The 27,987-nt window shown below is 48.3% G+C and overlaps 2 protein-coding genes across 2 annotated transcripts in view; both read left to right on the top strand.

The window, feature by feature from the left end:
• The first annotated feature begins 6 nt into the window (after window positions 1-6).
• Window positions 7-13,031, top strand: LOC140902891 (SLAM family member 5-like). Its single transcript, XM_073323482.1, has 4 exons — window positions 7-28; window positions 4,095-4,421; window positions 5,813-6,070; window positions 12,997-13,031. The coding sequence occupies exons 1-4, from the start codon at window positions 7-9 to the stop codon at window positions 13,029-13,031; spliced, it is 642 nt and encodes a 213-aa protein (XP_073179583.1).
• A 3,708-nt stretch (window positions 13,032-16,739) lies between these two features.
• Window positions 16,740-27,987, top strand: part of LOC140902846 (T-lymphocyte surface antigen Ly-9) — a 71,633-nt gene continuing 60,385 nt past the window's right edge. The window contains exons 1-3 of the mRNA XM_073323414.2: window positions 16,740-16,878; window positions 25,568-25,897; window positions 26,644-26,928. Of these exons, the coding sequence (XP_073179515.1) occupies window positions 16,815-16,878; window positions 25,568-25,897; window positions 26,644-26,928 (679 nt within the window). The 5' untranslated portion in view covers window positions 16,740-16,814. The remainder of the gene's footprint in view (window positions 16,879-25,567; window positions 25,898-26,643; window positions 26,929-27,987) is intronic.

Here is a 27,987-nt window from a genome sequence, read left to right as displayed (position 1 = left end):
GTAGAGATGGTTCAGTCACCTGTTACAGGTGAGACATACCTGGATAGTGACTGCCATGGTAACTGCTCATCATGGGGAGAGGTTTGGCCCTATTAACCCTTAGAATGCTGGTTTGCCCCCCGGGCAATTTCACACCTTGGGGACCAGCCAGTTCCTGAGGGTTTGGGAACAGGCCACAAGAGGGCGCTGTGCTGGGGTGCTGGCTTCTGGCCACTGGGAGCACCCGGTCCCTACCTATCTTCCCCCCTCCCGCTCCATCCATCGCTCTCCTGCACCCCCATCCTCCAGGCTGTCCCCCTCCCATTGCAGAGGAGAGACGGTGAGGAAAAGGAAACCGGCCAGTGCCACATTGCTCCCCTCCTGCCCTGAGCGTGGCTGGCAGCAGCTCGTCCCTGCCCCCTATAGGGGAGGTACGGGGGCAGTTTGTCTGTGTAGGCAGGACAGACAGGGCTTGGGATGCTGGGACTGTACAGGGGAGACAGCCGGGGGGTGGGGGGAGGAACAGAGCTGGGGGTGGGGGCTGGGGATGGAGCTGCTATGGGGCTATATAAGGATGAAGGGGGGAGGAGGATTGAGTGGAGGAAGGAGGGGTCAGAAGAGGAGGGAGAAGGGACCAGTTTGTTCTGGTAGGGTGGTAACGGAGGATATTGGTGATATTGGTGATAGCACAAGGATATTACTCAATGGCTAATGCAAAGCATGGCCCAGTGACTAGGACACTAGCCAGCGACTCTGGGTCCAGTGCCCAGCTCTACCAGATGCTCCCTGTGTGACCCTGGACAACCCACTGAGTTGATTGATGCCTCAGTTTCCCCACCTGTGGTACCAAGGAGATATCAGCACTGCCCTGCCTCACGGGGAGCGGGGTGGTTAGGGTAACTATTAGAGACTGGGAAGAGCTCTGGTCCTAGGGTGATGGGCGGCCAGGTAAGTAGCTGAGACAGAATGTGAAGATGGGTGTTTAGGAGCTAGCTCCCTCCTCCCCCAAAGTGATCTACAAGATGGCAACATCTGCAAGAGGCAGGTCTGTTGGGAGAGATTTGGGGCCCTGGTACAGGCCCCACCCCCTCTCGTTTAACCATATTTACACAGACATAAGAGAAGTTTGCGGTGGGGGGGCTGAGCTTGGGTCCCCCCTTTTCTTCCTGTCTCATCTGCCCTGGAGAGAGACTGCTCTGGGGTTGGCCACGGTCCTAGCCTAAGCCAAAGTGGTGTACTGGTCTAGGCTGTCCTGATGACTGGCCATGTGGACAAGGTGCTTCCTCTCTCAGGCATAATGACAATCAGCTTGTGTTAGAGAACCTGGAGCATTAAGTAGTGGTCATGCAGCACTTTGAAAACCACAACACTAGAGATGGGCCGGGCCTAATCCAAACGCAGGAGCTTCTAGAGCCAAACTTCCAGCTCAGTAGGATGTCCCAGGTCTTGAACCCAGGTCTGGGTGTCCCTAGACAGCTGCTGCTGCATCCTGGCTCCGCCACCCAGTGTCTGCTGAAACCTGGAGTGCCCGCAGGCTAGTAGGACGATAGCCTCAGCCAAGACTCCACCCACGGGAGCCCTGATTGGAGGATCGCCTGACTCCACTGATTGGTCCAACCACACTATTTAAGCCAAAAGGAAACACAGGAAGTTTGTCTGAGCAGCCAAGTGGTTTCCTGTTGTGGCTGCACCCAACCTGCTTCCTGCCCCGCACCTGGCTCCTGCCTTCTCTCTTGTTTCCACCCTGCTCCTGCTCCATGTTCAGTTCTTGCCTTTCCTCCAGTTACCAGGCCTGGCTTCGACCCCGGCCTCCAACTTCTGACCTTGATTGTCTTGACCCTTGGTTCTGCCATTTGGTATCTGACCTTGGCTCTGACTCTGGTCAACTGGTAGTTGCTTCTGATGCTGATCCTTGGCTTCGTTCCCCAGCCTGGGTGCCTGCTCTGCCCACTAGACCTGATTGCTGATCTGACTCCTGGGCCAGGTCACTTACGGCCTGGTCCATAACTGTCGGTCCTATCCCAGCAACTCACGCACATTGGACTATGGCAGCAGGGCTAAAACCTTACAAAAATGGCCACTGGGTTTCTAATGACCCAAAGGGAGCTTGGTTTTATGTGTCATCTTCCTCATTAGTTTAGAAAAATGAGGCATAGGTGGCAAAAGTGAGACATTTTGCCCTTGGAGACGTAATGTAACCGGCTTTAATTGAGTTCCTCTGGATTTATGCTGGTGTGAATGAGAGGAGAATCAGACAGTAGGACTGACATAGCTGAAAGAGGCTGGATCAGAAAAGTTTGTGAAGTCTATCCACGACCTCCCGTGTCTTGATAAGTCACAGCGCCAGCCCCATTACAGACACACTCAGCCTGGGCCCCTGGTCAGAGCTCAGGGTATTAGGGTCAGGATTAGAAGACCAAATGCAGCCTTGTGTACGTAAGTGCCAGACTTCTCCAAGAGCACCCAGCAGCTCCCACTTTGGCCCACTTCATTTGGGTGCTGCTGAGCTCTTGTGGAAATCCAACCCTCCAGCCTTCTTTTGTGAACAGCTGGGCTCCCAAATGCTCACCTCGCTTTCCTCTTTCCCCACGGAGAGGCCCCTTCTGAGTTGTCTTTTCCTCCTAGGACTCTCTGGGAATGTCTAGGAGAAGCTACCAGTTCGGTGTTAGGATGGTGATCCTGGGACTATGTTGGTTGCTCACATGTCTTATCCTTACAGGTAAAGTAAGTGTGTGTGTGTGTAGCTGGTTGAGAATTTTCCACTGGAATGAAGAAACAATTTCTGCAAAATGGAAACTTTCTGTGGGAATTTTTTAATTTTGTTAAAAGAAAAGGAGGACTTAGAGACTAACAAATTTATTTGAGCATAAGCTTTTGTGAGCTTCAGCTTGCTTCGCCGGATGCATTCAGTGGGAAATACAGTGGGGAGGTTTATATACACAGAGAACATGAGACAATGGGTGTTACCATACACACTATAATGAGAGTGATCAGGTAAGGTGAGCTATTACCAGCAGGACAGCGGGGGTGCGACGGGACACCTTTTGTAGTGATAATCAAGGTGGGCCATTTCCAGCAGTTGACAAGACCGGTTGACGAACAGCGGGGCGGGGGAGGGAATAAACATGGGGAAATAGTTTTACTTTGTGTAGTGAGCCATCCACTCCCAGTCTTTATTCAAGCCTAAGTTAATTGTATCCAGTTTGCAAATTAATTCCAATTCAGCAGTCTCTCATTGGAGTCTGTTTTTGAAGTTTTTTTGTTGAAGAATTGCCACTTTTAGGTCTGTAATCGAGTGACCAAAGAGATTGAAGTATTCTCCGACAAAACTGAAGAAAAAAAAATTCTGGTTATTTTGACCCAAATCAAAAATTGACCCAAAATGTTTAATTTCAAATCAGTTCAACAAACTGTTAAAATAGCATTTCCCTGTCAGTCCATTGCCTCATGGGAGTTGTAGTTTGGCCCTCCATTCTCGCCTCTGGGTCTGGCTCCCTGGAGGACTACATGTCCCATACAGCAATACAGGCTCCCATCTTACCAAGCTGTGTGGTGCACCATGGGAGTCACATGACCCTCAGTACATTATGGGAGAGGGAGCCTGGCCCAGCCCATAGGCATCCAGCTCCCAAATTACACCTTCGATGAGTCAATGTGCCTCAATGGGAAAATGCAGATTAATATTGAACTGACTTGAAACAAAGCATGTTGGGTCAGTTTAACCATTCGAAATGAAACACTGCCATTCAGGAATGTCTGATGTTCTCAGCCAACAGTGCTGAAACTAAATTCTTCAACGCTTCCAGACTGAAATATTCCAGGATTTCCATTCTGCAAAATAACTTTCAAATTTTGGCTCTTCATCTTGATGTGGGATGGAAAATGAATGTTGAAATATTGTCATTTCCAAGCGAATGGAAACTCCCAGTTTCACTCAACCTGTAGATAGGTGGAGGAACGTGTATGGGGATAGAGAGGTGTGCATGGGGATGGATGGATGGAGAGATAGATAGATAATATCGATCTGCATGAAATCAGACTCAGAAATCAAACTCACGTTAAAGAACTCAGTTCCATCAGTTTCCTAACCTCTCTCTTTCTTTCTGTGTTTCTAGATGCACGCACCACCAAATCCCAGGCGATCCAGCTGACTGGGATGGTGGGAGGGTCGGTAGTTTTCCCTTTCAAAGTTCCCCCGTGGGTGCCCGTGGAGACCATCGTCTGGAATTCGGTCACAACCCTCGCCACATTTACCCCCCGGAAAGGGAAACTAGCTGTAGTTAAAGTGCTGGATAAACGCTACATAGGGCGGTTGAGGGTCTTGGACCATACCTATTCTCTGGTGATTAGCAACCTGAGCATGCTGGACAGGGGCGTGTACAGAGCGCAGATAAACACCGAGTTCACCACCACCGTGACGGAATACCTGCTGCGCGTGTACAGTGAGTGTGGGGGTGGGATGGGGGGTTGTTTGCACCAGCTGACGGTTGAGCTATTGGTCCATGGAGTTGCTCCTGCTTTTCAGAGTTGCTGAAATCCTGGGGCTCCCCTGGATTTCAAGAGGAGATGCAGCTACTGAGCATCTCTGGAAATCAGACCAGAGCATGGGAGAGGAAAATCAAACTCCCGTTTCCTTTAAATTCAAGTGTCTGTTTCAAGAACTTTCTTTAAACAAAGACACCTCAGGCCAGTTTCCTCCAAGGGTCAACAGGGAGCTAGTCAGCTCCTTTGAAGCTCTTTAATGAGTGCATGGCATTCCAGTGCTCAGTTTTAATGAGGGGCTCATGCTAATTTCTTGTCTTCTGCGGCTCAAATGTGGATATAACCGCCCTGTGGGTAGGTGTTTATTTCAACATAAATATATATTTTTAGAGAAATTTCCCATAAAAATATTTGTAACATAACATCTAGCCCCTTAGACACATCCACATGTAGCGTCTGTCATCTTGAAAGAGCTTGGCAAATTGTGGGCCTACCCCTCCTATTGAAATCAAGGGCAAAAATCACATGGCAGCAGAATCACAAAGGCCCAGTGAAGAACCTTGCTCTGATATAGGGCTTTTCATTCATACGCCTCAAAGTACGTTATAATGGTGGTCAGTATTGTTAGGCTTGGGGTCACTGCCCACAGAAAAACCAACCCACTTGGGGCATGGTTACATGCTGCATATGTGGGTCTCCACTGCATGGACCTTTGAATCTCAGGGCAAACTTTCCTGGCCTTGGGGAGGCTGAGTGAAAATTTTCTGTGCAAACTGTTTTTGTTTTTTGTTTTTTGAGGGAAAACTAGTTTGTTGAATAAATGGATTTTATTTGCCTAAAGTATCTGTTGGAAAAGTCACCACCCAAAAACTGAACATTTTTTGGTTTTCACCTGAAACCAAAGTACTTTGATTTGGCTGTCCTGCCATGGTGCCTCATGGGAGCTGTAGTTTGATGGCCTCACTGCCTTGCTCTCCTCCACAGGCTAGGTTCTCTGGCCAAACTCTGTCTCCCATGACGCACTACCAACTTGCATGGCCTCCCTTCCCTGAGGTGAGACCATGATGCATCATGGGAAATGTAGTCTTACCAGGAAGCCCGGCCTGTAGAGGAGAATGGGGACAGGAGGCACCCCAGCTATATTTCAGTTTTCAATTTTTATCAAAAACTTAGAATATTCCATGTGGACCACCCCGCCCCACCCCACCCCGCGTGTATGCTGTGTAAAGAGATGAGAGGGCTGGGAACCTGTGGAAATGACCTGGGATTGCACAGAGGGGATCAAAGCTACGTGCAGTGCAGGGAATCCTCACTGGTCCCTTTCCCGTTTCGTATTGCCTCCAACACGCAGAGAAAATCCCCGTCCCAGATATTGCCGTTGCCATCCTGAATGGAACCTGCAACCTCCTGCTAAACTGCTCTGTCGCCGAGGAAGCGGAAAGTGCCACCTTCATCTGGATGTACACCCGCAGGAGGATCAGCCAGACCAAGGAAGGACCCACCCTGCACATCTCGAGCCGTCCAAGAGCTAAAGACATGATCCACACCTGCCTGGCAAGGAACCCCATTAGCCAGGGCTCAAAAACTATCTCCATAGAAGACTACTGCGGTAACTTACTATCTAAGCATCCCTAGGATAAACCTAAAAGACATGGGGTCCTGGGGTCGGTGCGGCCACGGCACAGCTGCGTGGGTTATGATCCCACTGCGTGAAATTCACCTCTGTGCAGAGAGCCAGCCACGTTCCTTGGCCCCACTTAATCCTAGATGCAGGCCCCTATCCTTATGGGGAACATGGCAATGGCCCAAGCCTTTAAAACCCTGACCTGTGGGCATGGGCCAGGGCTTCATTACAAAGTTTTGTTAGCACAGAGATGCTGGTCCATGCCCCTGACTGACAGACCTGTGCCAGCCAAACTCCCCATGGAGGTGCAGCTGTACTGAAAAACCAGTCCTCTTTGCTGATCTAGCTTGTGTCGTTCAGGGAGGTGGCTTAACTATACTAACAAAAGATCTCCTCGTGCTGGTACAAACTGTCCTCAATAGGTGGCTCTGCTGGACTAGTTATACCAGTAGAGCTGTCTCAGCAAATCTTTTCTAGTGGAGTCTGTCTCGCCAGCAGAGAGAGAGAGAGGGGTGGTCTGCTTCTCCATTGTCCTGCCCCTTGCCCTGTCACTTACAACAGTGGAGCGTCTGGCCTCAGGAGGTCCCAGATATCCCTTTCTCATTTGGTAGCATTTTATACCCCTGGTGTAAATGCCTGCACCAGATTGTGAGCTGTTTGGGGCAGAGACTGTCTTCTTGTTTGGTGTTTGTACAGCGCCTTGCACTACGGGGTCCTGGGCATTACCGCAAAGCGAAGAACACATAATATTCAGAGCAATAGGGAATGGGGATAGGCAGGAGCGAATAGCTGCTTTCGTAGGCGGAAAATAACCCCAGAGACCTAGAGATGCTCATTGCAGAGGCAAATGTTCATTGTGCGTTTGTCTGTTTCAACAGAAAGTGGCTCACCGACATCCATTTTCCAAGCGCTGAAGACAACATGCTTCTTCATGTTCTTTGGACTCCTCTTCAGCATGACCAATATTGTAAAATAAGGACCACACACTGCCTTCGAATGCAGACCGGAGTGACGGGAATGCACGCAAAGGGAAGATTTGTTGCTGAGGGGGATACAGAAGATCTCATGCCAACTGCATCCAAATGCCACGAACCCTTGCTGTAAGTTACCTTCTAACGCAAAGAGCTGCCGCGGCAGATCTTATTACTGTGGCTTTTTAAAAAGGTACTGTAGATTAAAAGCAGCAAGAGAAGATGCTGAGGCATTTCACGTCTGCAGGCAGAAGGTGATAATCTCCTAATATCTCCTCCTTATGGGCACGAAGCATCACACCTGAGATCCAGCCAATAGTGTGATTGTGTGGACTCCTGTTTACCAATAAAATGCACTTCCCAATCAGGCCTGAAGTTACTGATCTGCTCATAAAGATGTGGGGCTTTTTTTCCCGTTATGCCAAGGCTCTGGGTGTTGCTGTAATTTATGCTCGTAGTAGAGTAAAGGGGCCTTAGTGTAAATGAGAATCTATCCCCCCAAGATCTTCAGCTAATAAAGACCGCTCTGCAAATCAATGGGCCTGATCCTCCCCTGGCTTGCACCCCATGGGCTTGATTCACTATTGTACTGTGCCAATGGTTGGTGACTACTGTGGTGTGGTGCAATCTGGTGGGCAGGAAACCCCTCCCCCTTTAACTGCCAACTTCCTCTCTCGCTCATTTCTGCATTTGATTTCTCAGTGCATTTATCCGGGCAGGATGGGGAAGAAAGCCAATTAGATGGGGGCAGTGGTGTTTCCAATCCCCCACATTCAGAAATCATGGGCCAGGCCATCCAGAACTCCTGCTTTGCGAATCACAAGGGTTTGTTGCTGTTTTTTAATACTCAGTGTTTGCCGGGGGGGTGGTTCTTTGCCTTCTGTGTTTTTCAGCTTTAGAGCTCTCGCTTTCAAGCCTTCCTCTGCAAGCATGGGGGGCGAGATCCTTTTTGGTTTTTTAATGAAAGCTGAGATTCTCCGGAAGCCACCTTCATCCAGGAGCTGGGCATGCAGAAAACCAGGATAAAATCGGGAGAGTTGGTAGCACGGGCAGCAGCTTCCCTGATGCCCAAATAGTTAATGAGGGGGAGCAGAGAGAGCAGAGGAAGGCCCTTCCTAAGTGCAGAAGAAGGGGAATCCTTTATCTTGGCTTTTACACTCTGGACTGCCATGTGGAATAGCCCTGGGAAACTTTCTTACCTGGCCTTCTCAGAAGCTCAACTTGGGCTCAAGGGGAAAAGGAAGTTTCACACTGGGGCGTGTGGTTTCCTGGGTCTCAACTCAACAAGTCGCCCTTCCCCACTCCTGGAGGTACACAGTGAAAAGAACATCAGCACCGAACAGCTCGATGCTGAGGGTACATCCAGACAGCGAACGCTGTGCACGGGTTAGCCGGAACCAGCTAGCGCGGGTTACGATAGCAGCGAGGACAGAGCAGGGCGGGCTTCAGAGCAGGTCAGGAAGCAGCGTATGTGCCCAGGTTCTGTGCCGGGCTGGCACTGCCCATGCCAAAGCTGGCATGGTGCTCGCTTCACAGCCATTGTGCCCCCCGCTGGCTGGATTCAATGAATCACAATGGCAAGGTCCATAGTAGACGTCATAGAGTCTCTGCTCTGTCTCCCTTTTGCGAGTCAAGACTGCATAAAAACCTCATCCCCTAGTGCTGTCACGGTGCCGTTACGATGATTAATCATCTCTGCTGTGGCAGCACCTAGGAGCCAAGACCCCAAGGTGTCAGGTGCTGTACGAACACAGACCAAAACGCCAGTCCATGCGCCCAAGTGCTTCCAACAATGTGTTAGGGACACAAGGCGGGCGAGGTCATATCTTTGATTGGACCAACTTCAGTGGTGCAAGGTGCAAGCTTTCAAGCTACACACAGCTCTTCTTGGGTCTGGGAAAGGTGCTCGGAGTATCACCGCTACCTACAAGGTGGCACAGATTGTTTAGCGTAAGGAGTTAACACCTGTTGCAAGAGACCCTTTGAGGTGAAGTGGGCCATTAACACCTCTGCAGCCACAGGACAAAGGGGGCTTAGCGGGCTGCAGATTGTTGTAAGAAGCCATAACTCCAGTGTCTTTTTAGTGTCTAGTGAAGTTATGAATTTAAGCTCCCAGGGCCCAACAGAGCGACAGCAACATCATACGCAGCAGTCTCTGCTAGTTTGCAGGCCCAGGAGACGATGTCAAGCTCTAGTAACATCCGGCAAGCTAATGACTAGCAAAAGTGGATCGAGTGGAGTACTGTGTCCAGTTTTGGGCCCCACACTTCAAGAAGGATGTGGATAAATTGGAGAGAGTCCAGCGAAGGGCAACAAAAATGATTAGGGGACTGGAACACATGAGTTATGAGGAGAGGCTGAGGGAGCTGGGATTGTTTAGCCTGCAGAAGAGAAGAATGAGGGGGGATTTGATAGCTGCTTTCAACTACCTGAAAGGGGGTTCCAAAGAGGATGGCTCTAGACTGTTCTCAATGGTAGCAGATGACAGAACGAGGAGTAATGGTCTCAAGTTGCAGTGGGGGAGGTTTAGATTGGCTATTAGGAAAAACTTTTTCACTAAGAGGGTGGTGAAACACTGGAATGCGTTACCTAGGGAGGTGGTAGAATCTCTTTCCTTAGAGGTTTTTAAGGTCAGGCTTGACAAAGCCCTGGCTGGGATGATTTAACTGGGAATTGGTCCTGCTTCGAGCAGGGGGTTGGACTAGATGACCTTCTGGGGTCCCTTCCAACCCTGATATTCTATGATTCTATGATTCTATGATCCCCTATATCTAAGGATGAGTGAGCACATATAATTATCGCCCCTTCCCCCCGACTCTCATGTGACCCCTCTGTAGAAGAAAAGTGCCACCATTTACAATACAGGGTTTACTGAGGGTCAGCCCGGCCACCGATATAAACCAGTGTGGCTCGACTGACTTCAGAGGAGTGGTGCCAGCCTACTTCTGGCACACAGATTTCCAGGATCAGGCGTCACAGAGTTTCCTCAGCTGACTTTCTGAGTTTCTTTAGACTGACCCTCTACTTGGTAAGGCAACTCCCAACTTTTCATGTACTATGTATATATACCTGCTACTGTATTTTCCACTGGAGGCATCTGAGGAAGTGGGTTCTAGCCCACAAAAGCTTATGCCCAAATCAATTTGTTAGTCTCTAAGGTACCACAAGGACTCCCCCTGGTTTTTTCTTCAGCTGCAATTCCCCTCCCTGCTATCTCCATGGCTAAAATTTTCCTCTGAGGCACAGCTGGGCCAGCAGGGGTCAGTAGCAGCGCCTGACAAATGCAACCTGTCCGTTATGTGACATAGGAGTTTTTTGTTGTTTCCTTCTCGGTCTGATCCGGGGCTGCGAAATCTCTTTTTATAAATAGGTTTCCGCGGCAATGACTGGATTCCCTGAAGTGTGGGCTGGGCTACAGTTAGTACTGGGAACTTCATCCTTTCCACTAGCTTGGTTTGCCCTTTAGCCATTGGCTCTGACATCTCTCGCACAAACAGAAAGCTATGCTACCCTGGTGGTGACAGGCAATGGTGCTTCCGGTACCCCAGCTGCTTCAGAGGAAGGTGCAAGGTGCCCCTAGTGGACAGTTATGGACTCGCTTGACCCAAGCAAACATTCTTTCCTAATCTCTATCATTAGAGGTGAGTTTATGCCCTGAAGCGTGAGGGTATATAGCCTTTCTAAAAGATTATGCAGCCTAATGTAAGGGTGGATAGTCTCTTTATCCATATACATGTGTAATCTATTTATTAATCCTGTTAAACTCTTGGTCACAACATCTTGTGGCAAGGAGTTCCACAGGTGACCTATGCAGTGCGTCAAAAAACTTTTCCTTTCATCAGCTTTAAGAGAGTTGCCTTTCAGTTTAATGGAACATCCTTTGTCCTGGTAGTGTGAAAGAGAGTTCCCAATCTCCCTTCTCTGCACCATTCATTATTTTCTACGTGTCTATCCTCTTCACTTATTCAGGATCTTTTTTCAAACTAGAAAGCCTCAAAGGAGAGTAACCCTCATCTGGTATAAATCGCTAACTCTCCATCAAGGTTTTTTAATCTCTCTCCCTAGGGAACTTTTTCTAAGCATTTTTGAAACTCCCTATATGTCTCCTAGATACTGTCTGAGACAGAGTGACCAGACCTTTACACAGCATGCTGGAGACCATTGGTTTATATAATGGCATTTGCGTGCATGTGTGTGAAATGCAATATTTTTAGCATGGCTGGTTGAAATGTTTGAGATGACATGCTTTTTAATCCAAAAAATGGGGTGGCAAAAATGAATTTAGTTTTTACAACAAAAATTCATTTTTATGCAATTTTTTATTTTTCAGGAAAAAATTCAATGTGAAACATTTGCAAAAGATTTTCTCACTATTGTTATTTCTGACATTTTAAAATGCTTTTCTTTGGAAATTGTGGGGAATTCCCACTTCCTCTCCATGTTTGGGAAGGGGGGGGAAGTAAACATAAGTAAGAATTTTTTTCTCACTTTCTCTTACTTAAAAAATATTCTATTGGCAAAGTGTAAAAACCTTTCTTAAATTGCTAAAAAGGGAGACAGCATAACCCCTTCACTTACCTTTTTACTTTTCTCACACTTTTCCAGCAGGGAAAAAATTAAAAGAGGAAGGGAGGCTGCTTCTCCCACTTTCACAGTTTTACTTTCCTACCCGTATCTCTCCGCTGGAAAAAACGGGGATGGGACCAAAAAGGGGGAAACATCAGATAACTCAAAACAATTTTTGAATGAGAAAACCCCCCAAATGTTCAGATGTTTGTTTTCTTTTGGAATTTTTCATGTAAAACAAAAGTACACCTGGTCAGTTGTAATGCTCAGTATTATTTTTCATCCCACTGCTCCTATGGCCTCAGATTCTGTTTGCTTTTTTCACCTCTGCTCCTCCATGAGCAGCAGCCTTCATTGAGTTGCTCACCGTGATATCTAGGTCTGTTTCCTGAGTGGTTCATAAGTGAGCTGTAGCTCACGAAAGCTCATGCTCAAATATATTTGTTAGTCTCTAAGGTGCCACAAGTCCTCCTTTTCTTTTTGCGGATACAGACTAACACGGCTTCTACTCTGAAACCTGTCATAAGTTTAGATTGTAAACTCCCTGGGGCTGGAACTGTTGTGAAAACTGGGCCTTCAAATTTACCTTGGTTAGGCGCTCAGTCGTGAAGAGTGAGTGGAAGTTCCTAAGAAATCAGAATAACTTGTCCCAACAAATATAGATGGGAGAAGTTACAAAAAAGAGAGAGACTGAATTAGGCCAAACAAAAAGACCGCCTGATATAACTCAAGGACTGTGTTAAGATCATGCCTGAAAACAAGAAAAATTCTGGGGCCAGAAATTTTCGAACCAAAATTGGTGAGTTGGAAATTAGGCCTAACCCGTGGACAAAATAATGAGGGGATGGGATATTCCACTTTAGGGCCCTTAAAGAGACTTCAAGAGAAAAATTGACTACAGGAGTGAGCTTCACCACCATGGTTGCCATCTCCTGGGACCTTCATCATCCTGATCGTAAGATATGTGCTGACCAGAGAAGGACCCAGATGACATCACCACCAGCTCCGGCTGAATCCTGAACACCATCTGGGATGTGAGACGGTCTCCTTTCCCCACAACTGCCCCAACAATATTTCCCTTTTCTTCCCCACATCATTTCTTCTGTTTTCTATCCCTCTCCTTTTTCCTTCTGTCTAATAAGAGTCAGCCAAGACCGCATATTTTACAACACTGCTGTGAGCCTGTGACCACAAAGAGGCAGCTGATGCAAAGCCCTAAACAGCCCAACGTGCCAGGTGTCAGCCCATGTACTATGTCGGTGTTTTTCCAGCTGTGAGGTTACACGGGAGCCTCAACACCAAAGGCAGAAGCTGCATTTTCTGTTCTTTCCCCCTCCCCCCGGTTGTGTGCGTTTGTCTTGTTTTGCCTTCTAGGAAATGGGATCCGCCTTGAACACCACCAGGAATAACACCAACGTAACGCCGGCTCATCTCAACTAACTTCTCTTTTCCCCCCAAAGGACAGGTAACCGCAGCTTTCATACCATCAGAGACCGTCAACGCAGGCTTTCCTTCGAAAAATGAAATCGGAAACTAGAAATGCTGCTAAAATAAAAACTGTACTTAATATTTTAAATTTCAAATTCTTCCATACTTTTTCCTTCTTTCCCCTATCTTTAATAAAGTGTTAAAAGGAGGTTTAATGGGGTGTTTGCTATGGTACTAAGCAAGCTGAGATCTCTCTATACCAAACCCCAAACCTTGTTTAACGTTGTACAGTTGCAGGGTCATGTTAACACCTTTAAAAAAAAGGAGGACTTGTGGCACCTTAGAGACTAACCAATTTATTAGAGCATAAGCTTTCGTGAGCTACAGCTCACTTCCTCAGATGCATATCGTGGAAACTGCAGCAGGCTTTATATATACACAGAGAATATGAAACAATACCTCCTCCCACCCCACTGTCCTGCTGGTAATAGCTTATCTAAAGTGATTTCCAGCACAAATCCAGGTTTTCTCACCCTCCACCCCCCCACACAAATTCACTCTCCTGCTGGTGATAGCCCAGAGTGAATTTGTGTGGGGGGGTGGAGGGTGAGAAAACCTGGATTTGTGCTGGAAATCACTTTAGATAAGCTATTACCAGCAGGACAGTGGGGTGGGAATAGGTATTGTTTCATATTCTCTGTGTATATATAAAGCCTGCTGCAGTTTCCACGATATGCATCTGAGGAAGTGAGCTGTAGCTCACGAAAGCTTATGCGCTAATAAATTGGTTAGTCTCTAAGGTGCCACAAGTCCTCCTTTTCTTTTTGCGAATACAGACTAACACGGCTGTTACTCTGAAACCTGTCGTTAACACCTTTGACACTTTGGGCCCATTTGGTCCATCTAAATCAATACAACAGCCCTGTTCTGTGTTTGTATCGTACCCGGTGCTATGGGTCCTGGTCCTTTAGTGGGGTACCTAGGCACTGTATAAGTATAATTAAGGCCCCAGTTGAATTGCAGGACGATTGCCAAATCATTGCAGCTGAATTGTGGACAAGACGTGGAAAAGGAATAACGGCCCTTTATTCATTGCAGTCATTTGGAAAAGCTGGAGAAGACCTATATGTTTAAGAAATATTTGCTGAAACAATATAAACACTCAAGTATTACCTTATGCCTGCTCATTTTTTTGATAATCAGACATTTTGCTGCAACTAGATTACAGCCATTAACACGCGGGGCTGACAGTGGGAGTCTGGGTGGCTGGTGGCCGGGGCTCCCGCTCTCAGCTGCCCAGCTGACAAAATTGCAGCGGAAGCCGAATATTGCGGGACTCACAATTACCACAATATCGCAAATTCAACAAGAACAGGCAGTACCCTGGAGCTTCCTCCCAACAGGTGACCAGGGAAAGGGCAGAATCTTCGGAGTGCCCAGGGGTTAGGGCATTAGCCTGGGGTTTCATACACGTTAAGGCCAGAAGGAAGCATTAGCTCATCTCTCCTGATTTTGTGTATATCACGGGCCATTACATGATACCCAATCACACCTATATACAGCCCAGTGATGCTGGACTAAAGCATTTCAGTCATCAAAAGACGAACCCATTGGTTGCCAAAGGCGGCAAACAGTGCCCCTGTGCCAGAGATGGTGATTTCCTGCAATATCTTTGGGGGATCTTACTGCGTTAAATTAATGTATCAGTGTGGGCCAGGGGTTGTCTGTAATCCCATAGCAGGGGAGAGGGACCACAACCCTCCAGGCTCAAAGAACAGTGTGTATGTGTGGAGGGTGTGTGTGTGTGTGTGGGCAGGGGTGATGAGGCAAATTCACTCAGGTTGTAACACCTCCAGGGAGGTCCCATCATCAGGAGCGGGTGCATATTCTGGTTCAAATTGGTTTCTCCAGAGACCAGTGGGCAAAGGAAGGACTTTTGGATAAAGAGCCTGAGTTTAAAGTGACTCAGGGCCTGCTTTCGGATCCAGCATACCGAGAGGATCTTCTGTCCAAGGGGGTCCCCAATCCTTCCTGGGAAGGGTAGGAAAGACTTTGGCCTACAGAGGCCCTGTGAGACTGCGGGGTAAGCTTTTAGCAACCAGCGAGGAACTGTTATTGTTTGATGTGTTTTCTCTGTAATGCTTTTACTTTAAAAATAAAGGTGCTTTCTTATAAAGAGCTGAGCAGTAACTTGTGACTGCTGGAAATTCATCTGCTCCTAACCTCTGAGGAGAAAGCAGAGTGCAGGAGCTGGCCTGGTTAAGCCGTCTGGCTTGCTGGGCAACCCAGTGTAGACAGGAACTATGCAGCCTGGAAAGGAGGCTGGCAGTCAGGCAGGAGGGAGACGTGGGCGTCCGCTTAAGATCGGTAATGGCTGAGGAACCAGGTGCCCACAGAAGGGGAATACAGGTGCAATTGCCCTGAACTGTGACAGCTGCTGATGCTTGAGGTCCCTGCCCTGGCAGGAAATTGATTAAATAAAATATGCCCAGATTATGCTAGCGTGTGAAAGACGTCATTTTAATTCCTGCACTGCTACAGGCATTCTTCGTGACCTTGGGCAAGTCACTTACCCACTGGGCCTCAGTTCTCAGCCTGTAAAATGAAGCTAACAGCAGGGCCCTGCTTCCCACAGGCATTGTGAGGCTATTTGCAGGTAAAACTAGTGTAGTGCTCAGAGAATAGAGTGCATACAGCAGATGGTCTCAGGCTGGTGAGTCCTTTACACAGCTGCCACTTAGTGAATTCCTGCAGGCTGGCTTTTCACATGTTGGTCCTGCACTGGCTTAAGCAAAGCTGAGGTGCTCAATCCTGGCTTGTGTTGCAATAGGAGGAGGAAAGGCCGCAGCATCCCACCTAGAAAGAAGGCACAATGCCCTCGTGGGTCCTGACCAGACTAATGTAAACCCTTAACTCTGACCTCTATTTGGGGCTTACCTTAAGGCTCCTTGTTTTAAAAGCTTGCAAGAAAATCTGAGTTTTCATTTCTTTAAAGGTAAGTTTCTAGCCTTGTGGTTGCAGAGAAAATCTTGAAAACATGAATCGAGTGACTAGAAGCGCTGAAACAAAAGGCAAAGAAAAAGAACTGAATGGTGGTTATTTTTGTTTTTACAAAAATCTCCGGCTTTATAAGCCAGTCTTGTGATTTTGTGGGGCCTGATTTATGGGGTTTAGATGCTGATCTATTGACACGTGCAGTTTACATGGTTCACTCTTTATGTTCAGGGGATGGTGTGTGTCTGTGAAAGTGTGAGGTCGAAGTTGAAGTTGATGGTTTGTGGGCGTTAGATGGGGCAGTCCTTCTATTGTCTAGGAGCTGACAGCATGCTTCATGGTAGGGGATGCTTAAGGTGACAGATAGTTGTTATTTTTGGAGAAGGGAGCTTCCTAGTCCTACTGGTCATTTCTTTGCTTTTCAGGAACTGAATTGGGTGGGTTTTTCATTTAAGCAATCTTAGCTGTTACTTAACATTGGCTTTTTGTTTTGTTTTGTATTAACTATCTAGCTATCTATATCTCGACAGACATCACATTCTATTTAGCTGTGAGCTGCTGGAGAGCTGTGCAGTAAAGGATTAAGCAGTGTGACTCTATATACTTTGAATACTTTCCACCCCAAAGAAAAAAGGAAAGACACAGCAGACCAAAAACAGGAAACATGCGTGGTCCCACAAGAAGCTTGCGTCTTATTTGAATACACCTGGTCATACTGTATGCTGTATCAGCAGACCTTTAAATACTAAGTCCACTGCAAGCAAAGTTTCATGCGTCGAGAGATGGACTGCAGTGAATGCATTTTGCTGATCATTTCTTTTTGCTGTGCTGGGGGTATGTATGTTTTCCTATGGTTAAAAGTCTTGGTGCAAATTGATTTGAGGGCATATGCTGTTCAGAGCTACATGTGACAATGGCGTTTATCAAGCATGAGGCAGATGCTGCTGTGCTTTATAGCCAGAATACAAATCTGCATTGAAAAGAGGAACAGCTTTCTGCAAAGGGTGTATAGTTCATATTGTTTTAATCTGTGGATGCTCACAGGACTGTGAAGGGAGCTGAGAACCAAGATAGAGAGATCCAGCAAGGAATCATTTTACAATGTATATTAGAGCTGGGTGAATAATTTCTAACAAATCCTTCGGTACCTGTCTCTGCCACCCTTACTCACGGTGTGTGCCTGATTTCACAAGTAGTCCCGTTGACTTCAATGGAACTATTTAGGGAATCTGTCACTTACTGTCATTCACAGGGAGCTGAGCCGCTGGGGGTCCTAGACTGTGACTGGGGGTCTGAGATGCTACCACACTAAATAATAACAATTAATTAATGCCTAGGAGGAACGGGGTGAAATTAGCACCAGATTGAGGCTGGCTGTCAGGTGAAGTTTACAAACGGTGAGCTCTGTCTGTCAGGCTGTTGAATGGGGGGTCAGCCCCAAAGTTTACATCACTTAAAACTAGATGGCTCAAAGTCTAGAAATGGATTGCGTTGCAAACCTCCATAGAACAGCTTGTAGGGAGCCAGCATGCACTGGCCAGGGTGATGCTGGCGGGACGGATGAAATTACCCTAATTCTGCAGGTCTTTGCGATCTCGGATTTCTATGCAGAGAAGACTGTTCTTTTCAGGGCTCTGGAGGTGGCTATACTGGCTGCTATATGTCCAGGGATGCATGTACGGTGTCTTGCTAAAGGGAGCGTGTGTCTAGTGGTTAGATTGGAAGTCAACACTGCTGGAATCTGTTCCCAGTTTGCGGGGGATGTGTGTCTAGTGGTTAGAGTAGGGGGAATGGGAGTCAAGACTCCTGGGGTCCTATTAGGATTTTTCTGTTATTCAGGGACGGCGTAACAACTGTCAAAACTGAAGATTAAAAAAATCTTTCCTATTATTTGAAGATTGTTTAAAAAGCAAAGTACGTGCAGGACAATGAGGACGTGCCTCACGTCAAACAAAGCAACGGGGACCGGAGCTGAAGTTGATTCTCTCTCTGTAACTCTGTTATTGTTCCTCCATCCTAGCCAGGGCTCAGTGAGGATGCTTTGCCCACCCCTAGCCCCTTCCATTCATGGGTCTCTAAACCCTTTCGAGGCATTAATGACAGAGGCGCTCAAACTCTTTGGGAGGGCGGCCAGTATATTATCCCCATTTCACAGAAGGGGCGGACCAGGAAGGCTGACAGATTGCCCATAATTACACACCCAGGGAGCAGCAGAGATGGACATAGGACCCCTGACTCCCAGTCCTCTGCTCTAACCGGTAACCTAGACACTAGTTCAGAGCCAGATCTAGAACCCAGGAGTCCAGACTCCCACGCTCCTGTTCGAACCACTAGGGAACATTAACAATGTGCAAGACACCACCTACTGAATGGGCTGCAATATGGGGCAAAATGAGATGAGTTCAAGAAAAGGAGAAGACCATGAGACAGCCTCAGTTTGGAATTTCTCATTGGTTTGGTTGGTTCAAAACTGGCTCCATCCCAGGCGAATACAGGCTGTAACTTCCCCTTGGGTTTTCCTGTGTCAGGGGCATACCAAAAAAGTCCCAGACGGCATGAGACCTGCTTTAGACTCACTGCCCATCTCTGATCCCATCGGGAGCTTTTCCCTTGGAATGCTGCTGGTCCTGGACTCTAGCCAGGTTTTAACCTGGATTCTGTCTTACTCGCTTTTGCCTGTTGTCAGAGTTCAGATGAGATGCCTGCTTCATACTGGATGTGTGCTCTGGCTGGGAACTCTGCCCTGGCAGAGGGATTTTCGAGATGATCTAACAGGGCTTTTCTATCAGTCACTATTAAGATCCTAATCATAACACACCGCTCTAGGGCCTGGTTCTCATCTACACTCTGTGCTATTAGCATAAATGAAAATCAAGATCTTTGTCTATTCCTGCCACATCCTGGGAACACACAGCTACATGATAGGTTAGCTATTTTGTTTGTGGTATTTACTGAAACTGAACAACTGTGTGTTTGCAAACTAGGCAGGATGGGGATCTGCTATCTGGGGGGGGCAGAACCCCACTTTGTTGTTTCTCTGCGTTGGGGCAAACCCCCTCCTCTCATGGAAATAATTCACAGGAAAGAGCAGGTGGTAAAATGAGTTGGTTTTGCTTCCAGTTCAACTGACAACAGCAACACAGTCAACGATGAGCTGTCATCCCTCACGACTAATGTTTCCTACCAAAACAAAGCTTTGGTAATCAATAGGATGGGTGAATGTGATTCATTGTACCCTAGGTAAGGGGTGGAAAAGGGCTCTCAGGGACTTCCCCCAACCAAGGAGGGCTGATGCCTTCACAAAATTATCTCCAGGAGAAATGGCCAGTGCTATGTATACACACACACACACACACGTCAAAACCGGGAGGCTTAAAATTGTTTTTATTAACCAGTTTTTCCATAGCGCGGATCAGTCCATTGTCTGAGCACCTAATGAGAGTTCAGCCTTACAGTAGCCCAGTGTGAAGGAGAAGTATTATGATCTTCCTCTCACACATGGGGGTCTAACATTTGCAACAGGCCTTTTGGGTGCCCAACTGGAGACACTTGAAAGGCACTTGCCTTTCAGAAGGCAGGTGCTCAGCACTCTCTGACAAGGCAGTCCCTCTGAGCTGTCTCACGTTCATGGATTTTAAGGCCAGAAGAGACCATTAGATCCTCCAATCCCACAGGTCATTCAATTTCACCCTCTGACCCCTGTATTGAGCCCAGTAACTTGTGTGTGGCTAACACATTTCTTCCAGAAAGGCCTCCAGTCTTCATCTGAGACGTCAAGAGATGGAGACACCACTACTTCCCTCGGCACTTTGCTCCAATGGTTAATCGCCCTCCCTGTTAGAAATCTCAGCCTTATTTCTAAAGTTGGGTACTCAAAATCACGAGCCGCATTTGAAAATCTTAGCTGGGGAAACCGAGGACCAGAGCTTTACCTAAGGCCATACAGGGAGTGTATAGCAGAGGCAGGAATTGCATGTGGATTTCTTGGTCTGCAACCTAGTGCCTCAAACACAAGATCATCTTTTCCTCCCTCAAAGGCTCCGTTCCATCGGCTGATCACTGCTGAATTCCATCCGCTGTGAGATTTCATTGCAAACATTTTGCAGCGCTCCCTTCTTGAGAATTGAGCCCAGTCTAGTTTTAAGGGATTCAAGTGATGGGTCTCCTACGTGACCCCACAATCTAACAGACCTTACTGAATGGAGATTTCCCTGGGAGACTCCATCGAAATTTCCCCTTGCACAATTTCACCTCATTCCTCCTGGGCATTGTTCCACCCTGAACAATTCCCCTCCTGTCAAATATTTATAGACAGTGACCTGTCTCTTTACCCGCATTGCTGTGGTGGTGAATGCCTGCAGCCCCTCATATTGTTGCCGGCACCCAGTGCCGAGAGGCTGAACAACAGCTTGAGTTGGTTCGTTACCCGGTGTGCTACACCCAATAATCACAACGGGGTGGAGAAGCAGAAAAGTTTATTTGAAGCTTCAAAAAGGTACAGGGAGATTTGAATCTCAAATCCTGTACAACAGAGCAGGAAGTTACACAGGCTTTTATACATCCTTTTTCCCAGCATACTTATCCAATAGCAAGCTGCTCCAAGTATCCATATAGCCAGCCAATCCAGTTCCCAGCTAGTTCCCTGATTCTCTGTATCATTTGTTAAACTATACATAAAGCTGCTTTATTGAGCATTGTTCTTCCATATCTCCCCTGTTTGGCCTTGCTTAGTTTCAGGCAGTCTGACTCTGCAGCATACTGTTGCAGATTCTCAGCATAACTGCTGTGTGTGCCTCCAGGCGGGGGGGCCAAGGACACTTGGGCCTAGCACACAGAGCTGCTGCGAGTGCCTGCAGGCAGGAGGGGGGGGGGCAAGGACACCGGGGCCTAGTGCGAGGGGGCTTCATCGACACTCGTGGTCTTCCATCCCCTCGAGTTACCTAGTGGCCATGCCCCAGTGTTCCCAACAACTCCCCCCTTTGAGAACACTCAACAGCCTTGGCTCTGAGTTTTCTCACTTGGGCTACTTATTTCTTTACAATATGACTTTGCATAAGCACTTTGTGATAGCCCTGAAGAGAATGACTTATTAACTTTTGCAAAAGGGCCCTGACACATGATACTGCACAGCATAATACCAGTAATACAAGCAATACAGGAAAGAGAAATTTCAATAGCAGGCTAAATAAACCACCAAGCCAAGATGACAAACCCCAGCCTGAAAACAAGGTTTGCAACCAATCGTTCTCTGGGGCAGTACAGGCAACCTGTGCTCCGGCTCGGGCATGGGCCTCAGCCTGTACCACCTTTTCATAGATCTCATAACTGCTATCATTTACATATACACAACATCGGGGCCCGATGAGGGCACAAACCCCTCCTTGGGATGCCAAGAGATAGTCCAAAGCCAGCCTGTTTTGGAGGGAAAATGTCCTGAGCTGCTGTACCTCTTTATTTAATGTTTTTACTGCTGACCCTAAATCACTAACCGAGTCCTCTAACTCTAAGGCCACCTTCTCAAGTACCATCTGCAGCCTTACAGTATAGCGGCCTATGCATGCCAGGGCTGGCCCGGTAAACAGTGGTGCTATTCCCAGTACAGAGCACCCTACCAGCTTCTCGGTTGTGAGGGGATTCTTCATATTGCCCTCCAATGCCGTAGTCAGTCGCCGCAGGGTCTTTTCTCGTGACTCAACAGAGGTGTCTCGGGCATTTCTAATCTTTCCTTTGGGCAGTGTGGCAGTTATGGAAAGATGAGGAACTCCATGAGCTATATAACAGCTACCTGTCCAGTTGGCTGGCAGCACCTTGTAAGCCTTTCGGCCACATACAAAATAGTGACCCTGTAGGGCCCAGTAAGGACTATTTCTTAAGGGGATTCCTGGGATATTTAAGGCTGCTTTTCCAAACAGTTCATATGCCCCTAGGGGGGCATCCCATCCTCCTGATTGGGTACAAGTGGGGGCATTTCTAATTGTGCCGTTCAAATTACACTCACCATAGGAACCACTACAAACCCACCATTGGCTTGCTACATTGGAGATATTAACTGGACGGCAAGTTACATTTCCAAACCCCTTTTTTGTGGTAAGATTATTTGTAGTTTCCCTAAAAGGGGAGGAACCATTACACCCACACTGCTGGCCTCCCCTGTTGGTCTTTATCCAATACCCATCAGCCCACTGTGTAATAACACAGGAGCTCTTTCCCACAGGATGCCCATAGGGATCAGATTGGTTTCGGGTAAAACATAACACTCCCTCAGTGAGTACTGCAACCGAATACTCCTGGTCCTGATAGGTGGCTTGCTGTAAAGAGGTCTTGTTCCAGAACGGTGAGTCCGTTCTTTCCTGCTCTTTGGTGGCGGCTAATTCTGCTAGGGTCAAGGGCAGCATGTCAAGGGGCATTCCCGTTTTGGGGGACAGTGGAGTTGGAGCACATACCCAGCAATCAGTCTGGTTTGTTAAAGTAACAACATGGTGCGCAAGCAGATTCTCAACATAACTGCTGCGAGTGCCTCCAGGCGGGGGGGCCAAGGACACTTGGGCCTAGCACGCAGAGCTGCTGCGAGTGCCTCCAGGCGGGGGGGGGGGGGCAAGGACACCGGGGCCTAGTGCGAGGGGGCTTCATCGACACTCGTGGTCTTCCATCCCCTCGAGTTACCTAGTGGCCATGCCCCAGTGTCCCCAACAACATTAAGGTTCCATTTAGGGTGAATGAACAAATTGATGATGCAAGCATGTTACAGACACGTGCTATAGATGAGTGGTTTTCAAGCTGTGGTCTGCGGACCCCTGGGGGTCTGCAGACTATGTCTAAGATTTCCAATGGGATCCGCACCTCCATTTGAAATGTTTTAGAGGTTCACAAATGAAAAGAAGGTTGAAAACCATTGCTCTACATGGTCCTAAGCACATCTGCTGAAGGTAGTCTAGCAGGCTGGGCTGTGTAATCATCCGTTCCAATAGGTCATTTATTAAAACAACGGATTCCTCATTTATTAACCTTTTATCAGTTATTTATAGCTAACCCTTGCAACAGTCATTTTTTTCCCTCTGAACTTATTCGGATTTCTCATCTCCTTCCTGAGCCCACAGTTCCCAGAAAAGAGCACAGTAATCTAACTAAGCCTCATGTTGCCAGGGACTGTCACCTCCAGCATGGAGTCTGTCTCAGAACTGCTCTGAGTCAAGCAAAGGCTTTCCCCTTTGTCCTGCACTTAAAGGCCTCCTCAGAGTCCTGGGGGTTTTGAACGTCAGCTCCGGATGCCTTCAAAACAGGGCAAGCGCCGCTCATCAATGCAGATGCTTTGATGCTTTACTGAGTCAGGGTCTCTTTGCACGTTCTGCTCTGGCTTTGCAACGGAGCCTTCGTCCGACTCTGAACACGGTTTTTATACCGGTTTAGCTCTTTCATTTAGGGCTGTGAGTTTGAATTCTACCAGTGTAGTCAGACCAGTGCCACCTGGGGTAATTAGACCAGTACAATCCTTAGACCAGTATAACTTATTCCCCTTCTCTGGAGGAATAACTAGCCCAATATAAAGCACCTTTCTACCTGTCTAACTGCATTCACACTGGGGGGGACTGTATCACTTTAACTAGCCTGGCATCGTTAAAGTGGTACAAGCTGTGAGTGTAGACAAGGCCTTGGTGTGATTAGCAACTGGCCCCTCAGCTAAGCAGGGGAATGATGAAAGCAGCAGGGAGATTATCATAGAGCTGCCATTTTTTCTGACAACCTAAAAGCACTTGAAGAAAACCGTTGCTGAAAATGAAAACTTTTTCACTTGTGTCGATTTTTCAAGGGAACACAACTCATTTCCTGTCAGCTCGCGAAGGGAGCGGGGGTTCTTGGGACGCGAACCAGCCCAGGCGTCGACCAACCGGGCCAGCCCCTGCCACCCTGACCTTGCCGTGCAAACATTGCCACTAATTTCAGCACGACAACGGGCCAGATCCTCAGCTGGTGTCACAGCGCTACATCAACTTACAGTAGCTGGTCTCTGAGCCATTGACATCAGTGGAACGCTGGCCAAACAGCACGGGCTGGAGGTCTGGCTGCTATTGACTTCAATGGAGAACAGCCGAGTGACAGCAGGTGCAGACTTCTTAGAAAGACACGAGGTGCAATTCTTCCTGTTTTTAACCTACTCAGATAGAGACGGAACATCCATTGAAAACGTTTTCTGTTTCTTGCCCGAACGGGCTGGTGTGTTCTTGGCCCTGGCGGATATTGGGGTGTTCCCAGCTTTGGACCGCCAAGCGTTCTCGTTACTACAAATCGAAAGGTCCGTCTACACTGCACGCGCCTTTCAGTGGCATGTGGAGTCCATACACCGTGCGCCTTCTAGCCTGGGTATAAACAGCTGTACAGTCAGTGAGGCAATGCTTAGGCAAGTAGAATAAAGACATGCCTGAACCCTAAGGTATGTACCCTACGTTCTCTCTACATACCCAAGCTGGGCCTCCCTTGTCTACGCTGTGATTTTTTCACCGCCTAGTGTCCCCCTGCCTTCCCTCCGCCAGAGCCTTTCATTGCCACTTGTAGACAATGGTTCCTTCTCGGGAACAGAGCAGGGGAGGGAGAAATTCAGAGAGGCACAATTGAAACCCTGCTTCCTCCTTCCACCAGCAGCACCATCAACAGCCTCTGGCCCTCACTAACTGTGCAGCAGCGCTGGATGGTGTGCGGGGGGCAGAGCCAAGACTGCGCTCCTCCCTGCCCACTTGTCTTACTCCCCCTTGTGCACAGTCAACCTGTGGAACTCCTTGCCAGAAGATGTTGTGAGGGCCAAGACTATAGCAGGGTTCAAAAAGAACTAGATAAGTTCCTGGAGGATAGGTCCATCAATGGCTATTAGCCAGGATGGGCAGGGGTGGTGTGCCCAGCCTCTGTTTGCCAAAAGCTGGGAATGGACAACAGGGGCTAGATCACTTGATGATTCCCTGTTCTGTTCATTCCCTCTGAAGCACCTGGCACTGGCCACTGTTGGAAGACAGGATGCTGGGCTGGATGGACCTTTGGTCTGACCCAGTGGGGCCGTTCTTATGGAGCAGCAGTGCAACCCAAGACACAAGCACACTCTTAGTAATGGAACAGGGTTTGCTAGTTGGTGGACCTTGGCCACCAAACTTTTGCTGGCTTGTTGCCAACTCTTGTAATTTTATCACGAGTCTGCTTTTTGGTGGAGGGGAGGGAGGTTTCTTCAAACCCCATGTCCTGGAGGCACATGATTAGGTGAGTATCTCCGCTTTCACTAGAAATAATAATGAAAGTAAGTTTCTAGCACTCCTGTTTGCGGAGCAAAGCTACAAAGGAAGCCTGACTGTAACCCTAAAGGCGCAGCAAGCAGATGGCAAATAAAAGAGCTCCAGAATGTATAACTTTTTAAACATCTCATGATGTTTTTGAGGTCTGACTCGTGATTTTTGAACTCTTGGGGTGGACGACACTGTGTATGTTGCCGTCTGTAAAACACCAACTCATGTCTGTGCTAACTCTGTTTCGTTGCTCCTTGCAGGCATGAGCTCTGGGTCGGAAAAAACAGTCTACGGAAGCCTGGGGGGCTCAACGCTGTTGAGCATAACGCCCGAACTTCAGAATTTTACTCTGCAATTTGGCAAAGCTCTATGGAAAGTAGGTGCGTCGGCTAAAGACACAAAGACATTTATCGTCGAGTATTCTGGAAATCATACCAATTTAATGGCAGATAAAGAGCGGATCAAGTTTCATCCAGAGAACTTCTCCTTGGAAATACTGGAGACCAGGAGAGAGGATGCAGGGCACTATGAATACACGGTGAACAAACGCTTTGAGGAACAGTCTTTGCAGTTCCAGTTGGAAGTGTATGGTAATGAGCACAGTATTCGTATGCGGGTTTGGGGACCTACCCTGGGTCCGATCGCTGGTCTAGCTCTGTGGCTGGTCAGTTCCTAGGAGAAAAGGCTATTGGCCTGATGAAAATGGGGCATGCTTTCAGTTATTCCAGCCTCAGGTAGCTGGGGGTCCTGGAGGGAGTGGGGCAAGAGTGCTGGCTGTGGGAAGAGCTGCTACCTATTCCAGTCCCAGCCTCTCCCTGCAAGGGGTGCTGGAGAGACCCTGGTACTCCCCCCTCCATCAGCCTCAGCATGGTTCAAACACCCTCCAGCACCCAACGGCCCACACACCCTTTGGCACCCACCCACCTACCCAGCACACCCAGACACCCTCCTCCCCACCTGCTACGGACACCCCAGCACCCAGACACCCTAGCGAGAGGGCCCACGTTTTGTGCAAGCCTTGCGTGGAGCAGATAATCTGACATTCATGGGTGTATGCAAATTATTCACAAATATGCAAATGATTTCATGACATAATTTGCATAAAACACGACTCATGGAGCTGCATTGAACTTGGCAGCCAGGGGAGGCCTTAGCAGCTAGACCTTGCTGCTCAGTCCAATGGCGCCCATGTTGCCGGCATCTAAATGCCCTGGAGATGGGATGACCCAGAGCAGGACTGGGAGCCAGATCAGGCCGGCAGCCTTTCACTCAGGGCTGTCCGTTCCATCCTTCCCCAGATAATCAGTTTGTCTCCCCGCCCTGTCACTCCCTACAGAGCAGGTGTCCATCCCCAACCTCCAGATGGTCAGCAAGACCCTGGGGAACGAGAGCTGCGCCATGAACCTGAGCTGCCTGGTGACGAGCGGGGACAACGTGACCTACAGCTGGAACTGCAGCGAGGGCAACGCCTCCCAGCTGCATCCATACAATGACAGCTTCCTGCACCTCTCCTTCACCCCGGGGGAGGGCAGCGTCTCTTGCACCTGCACCGCCAGGAACAGAGTCAGCCAGCAAGCCACCAGGCTCAGCTTCCCCGTGGAGTGCAGCAACAAGCCAGGCGGTAAGTGGTGCTGGAGGAGAGAGGGGCAAATCCCCTCCTACTGCGCAGTGGCTGGGCCCACCGGGCTATGATCTATGGGCCAGATCCCCAGCTGGCGTAAATCAGCTGCGCCAGGCCTTGGCCCAACATCCTTACCTTGCAGTGGGTCTCCCGGGCAGGCTCTGGATCCACCTCTACCCTCAGGGCCCATGTCTCTGAGCTCAGAACTGAGCCCTGGGCCCTGCCAACCTGGCTCAAACTCACGGGCACCGCCCATGACGCGGGCATTGAGACTGGCCCTGTGGAAGTATTGGTGCCGAAGTGGGCCAGATCCTCAGCTGGTGCATATCAGCACAGCTCCTTTGAAATCAACGGGCCTGATTCTCCTCTTGCATATGCCCATGTAAAGCAGGACTAGCTCAAAGGGCCCATTTCAGCAGCCAGATGCGGGCTCCGGGCATTCAGAGGTCTGGGTAAGGAGCCATTTGTAGTGGTCCTACAAACCCCCAAACTACATCTCATATTCTTGAGCTCCATCTGCTGGCACCTTATCTACTCACTATTTACATCTAGACAGACACCGGGACTGGTCAGTTTCCTTGTGGGGCTGAGGACATTGAGGGCTGATTTACACCAGGGTCTTTTACACCACTCTGGCTGCATAAAGCAGCCTTAATGAGGGCCCTGACTGTAATTTGCATCCACTTTAAAGACCTCTTTGCCCTGCGGGAGCTTTAATGTAAATAAAAATACCGCCTCTGGTTTCATGGTCGCTTGGTTTTCAGAGCTAATCATGCAGCAGCCTCGGCTACAGTACAGGAAAGCCCAAGGTTGGACATAAATCGCACCTAGATTGTAACATTAAAACCCTCTGTGGGAACTTCCTCTCGAATAGCCTCTGGGGGATAGAACTCTCTCACTCTCTCATTGGGGTTTTTCTGACACCTCCTTTATGACGCGGGGAACTTTTATGGGGTGTTTTAATGAGATATTTAAACCTCAACCTGGGACATTTTTCTTTTAAGTCTCCATTCCTTTGAATGAACATTGTCAGAGGCCACAAGCCTCAGATTTCCACCC

This window comes from Lepidochelys kempii, chromosome 24 (assembly GCF_965140285.1).
Source record: "Lepidochelys kempii isolate rLepKem1 chromosome 24, rLepKem1.hap1, whole genome shotgun sequence".
In the NCBI taxonomy this organism is placed as follows: Eukaryota; Metazoa; Chordata; order Testudines; family Cheloniidae; genus Lepidochelys; species Lepidochelys kempii.
The sequence above is the reverse complement of the archived record's forward strand: the minus strand, read 5'-3'. Positions and strand labels throughout refer to the sequence as shown.

What these genes read in the sequence shown, in the direction of transcription:
- LOC140902891 (XM_073323482.1), top strand. Translation starts at nt 7, where the DNA reads ATGGTTCAGTCACCTGTTACAG. An exon ending in GGTTCAGTCACCTGTTACAG is followed by an intron (nt 29 to 4,094) that starts GTGAGACATACC and finishes CTGTGTTTCTAG; the next exon opens with ATGCACGCACCACCAAATCC. An exon ending in ATACCTGCTGCGCGTGTACA is followed by an intron (nt 4,422 to 5,812) that starts GTGAGTGTGGGG and finishes TCCAACACGCAG; the next exon opens with AGAAAATCCCCGTCCCAGAT.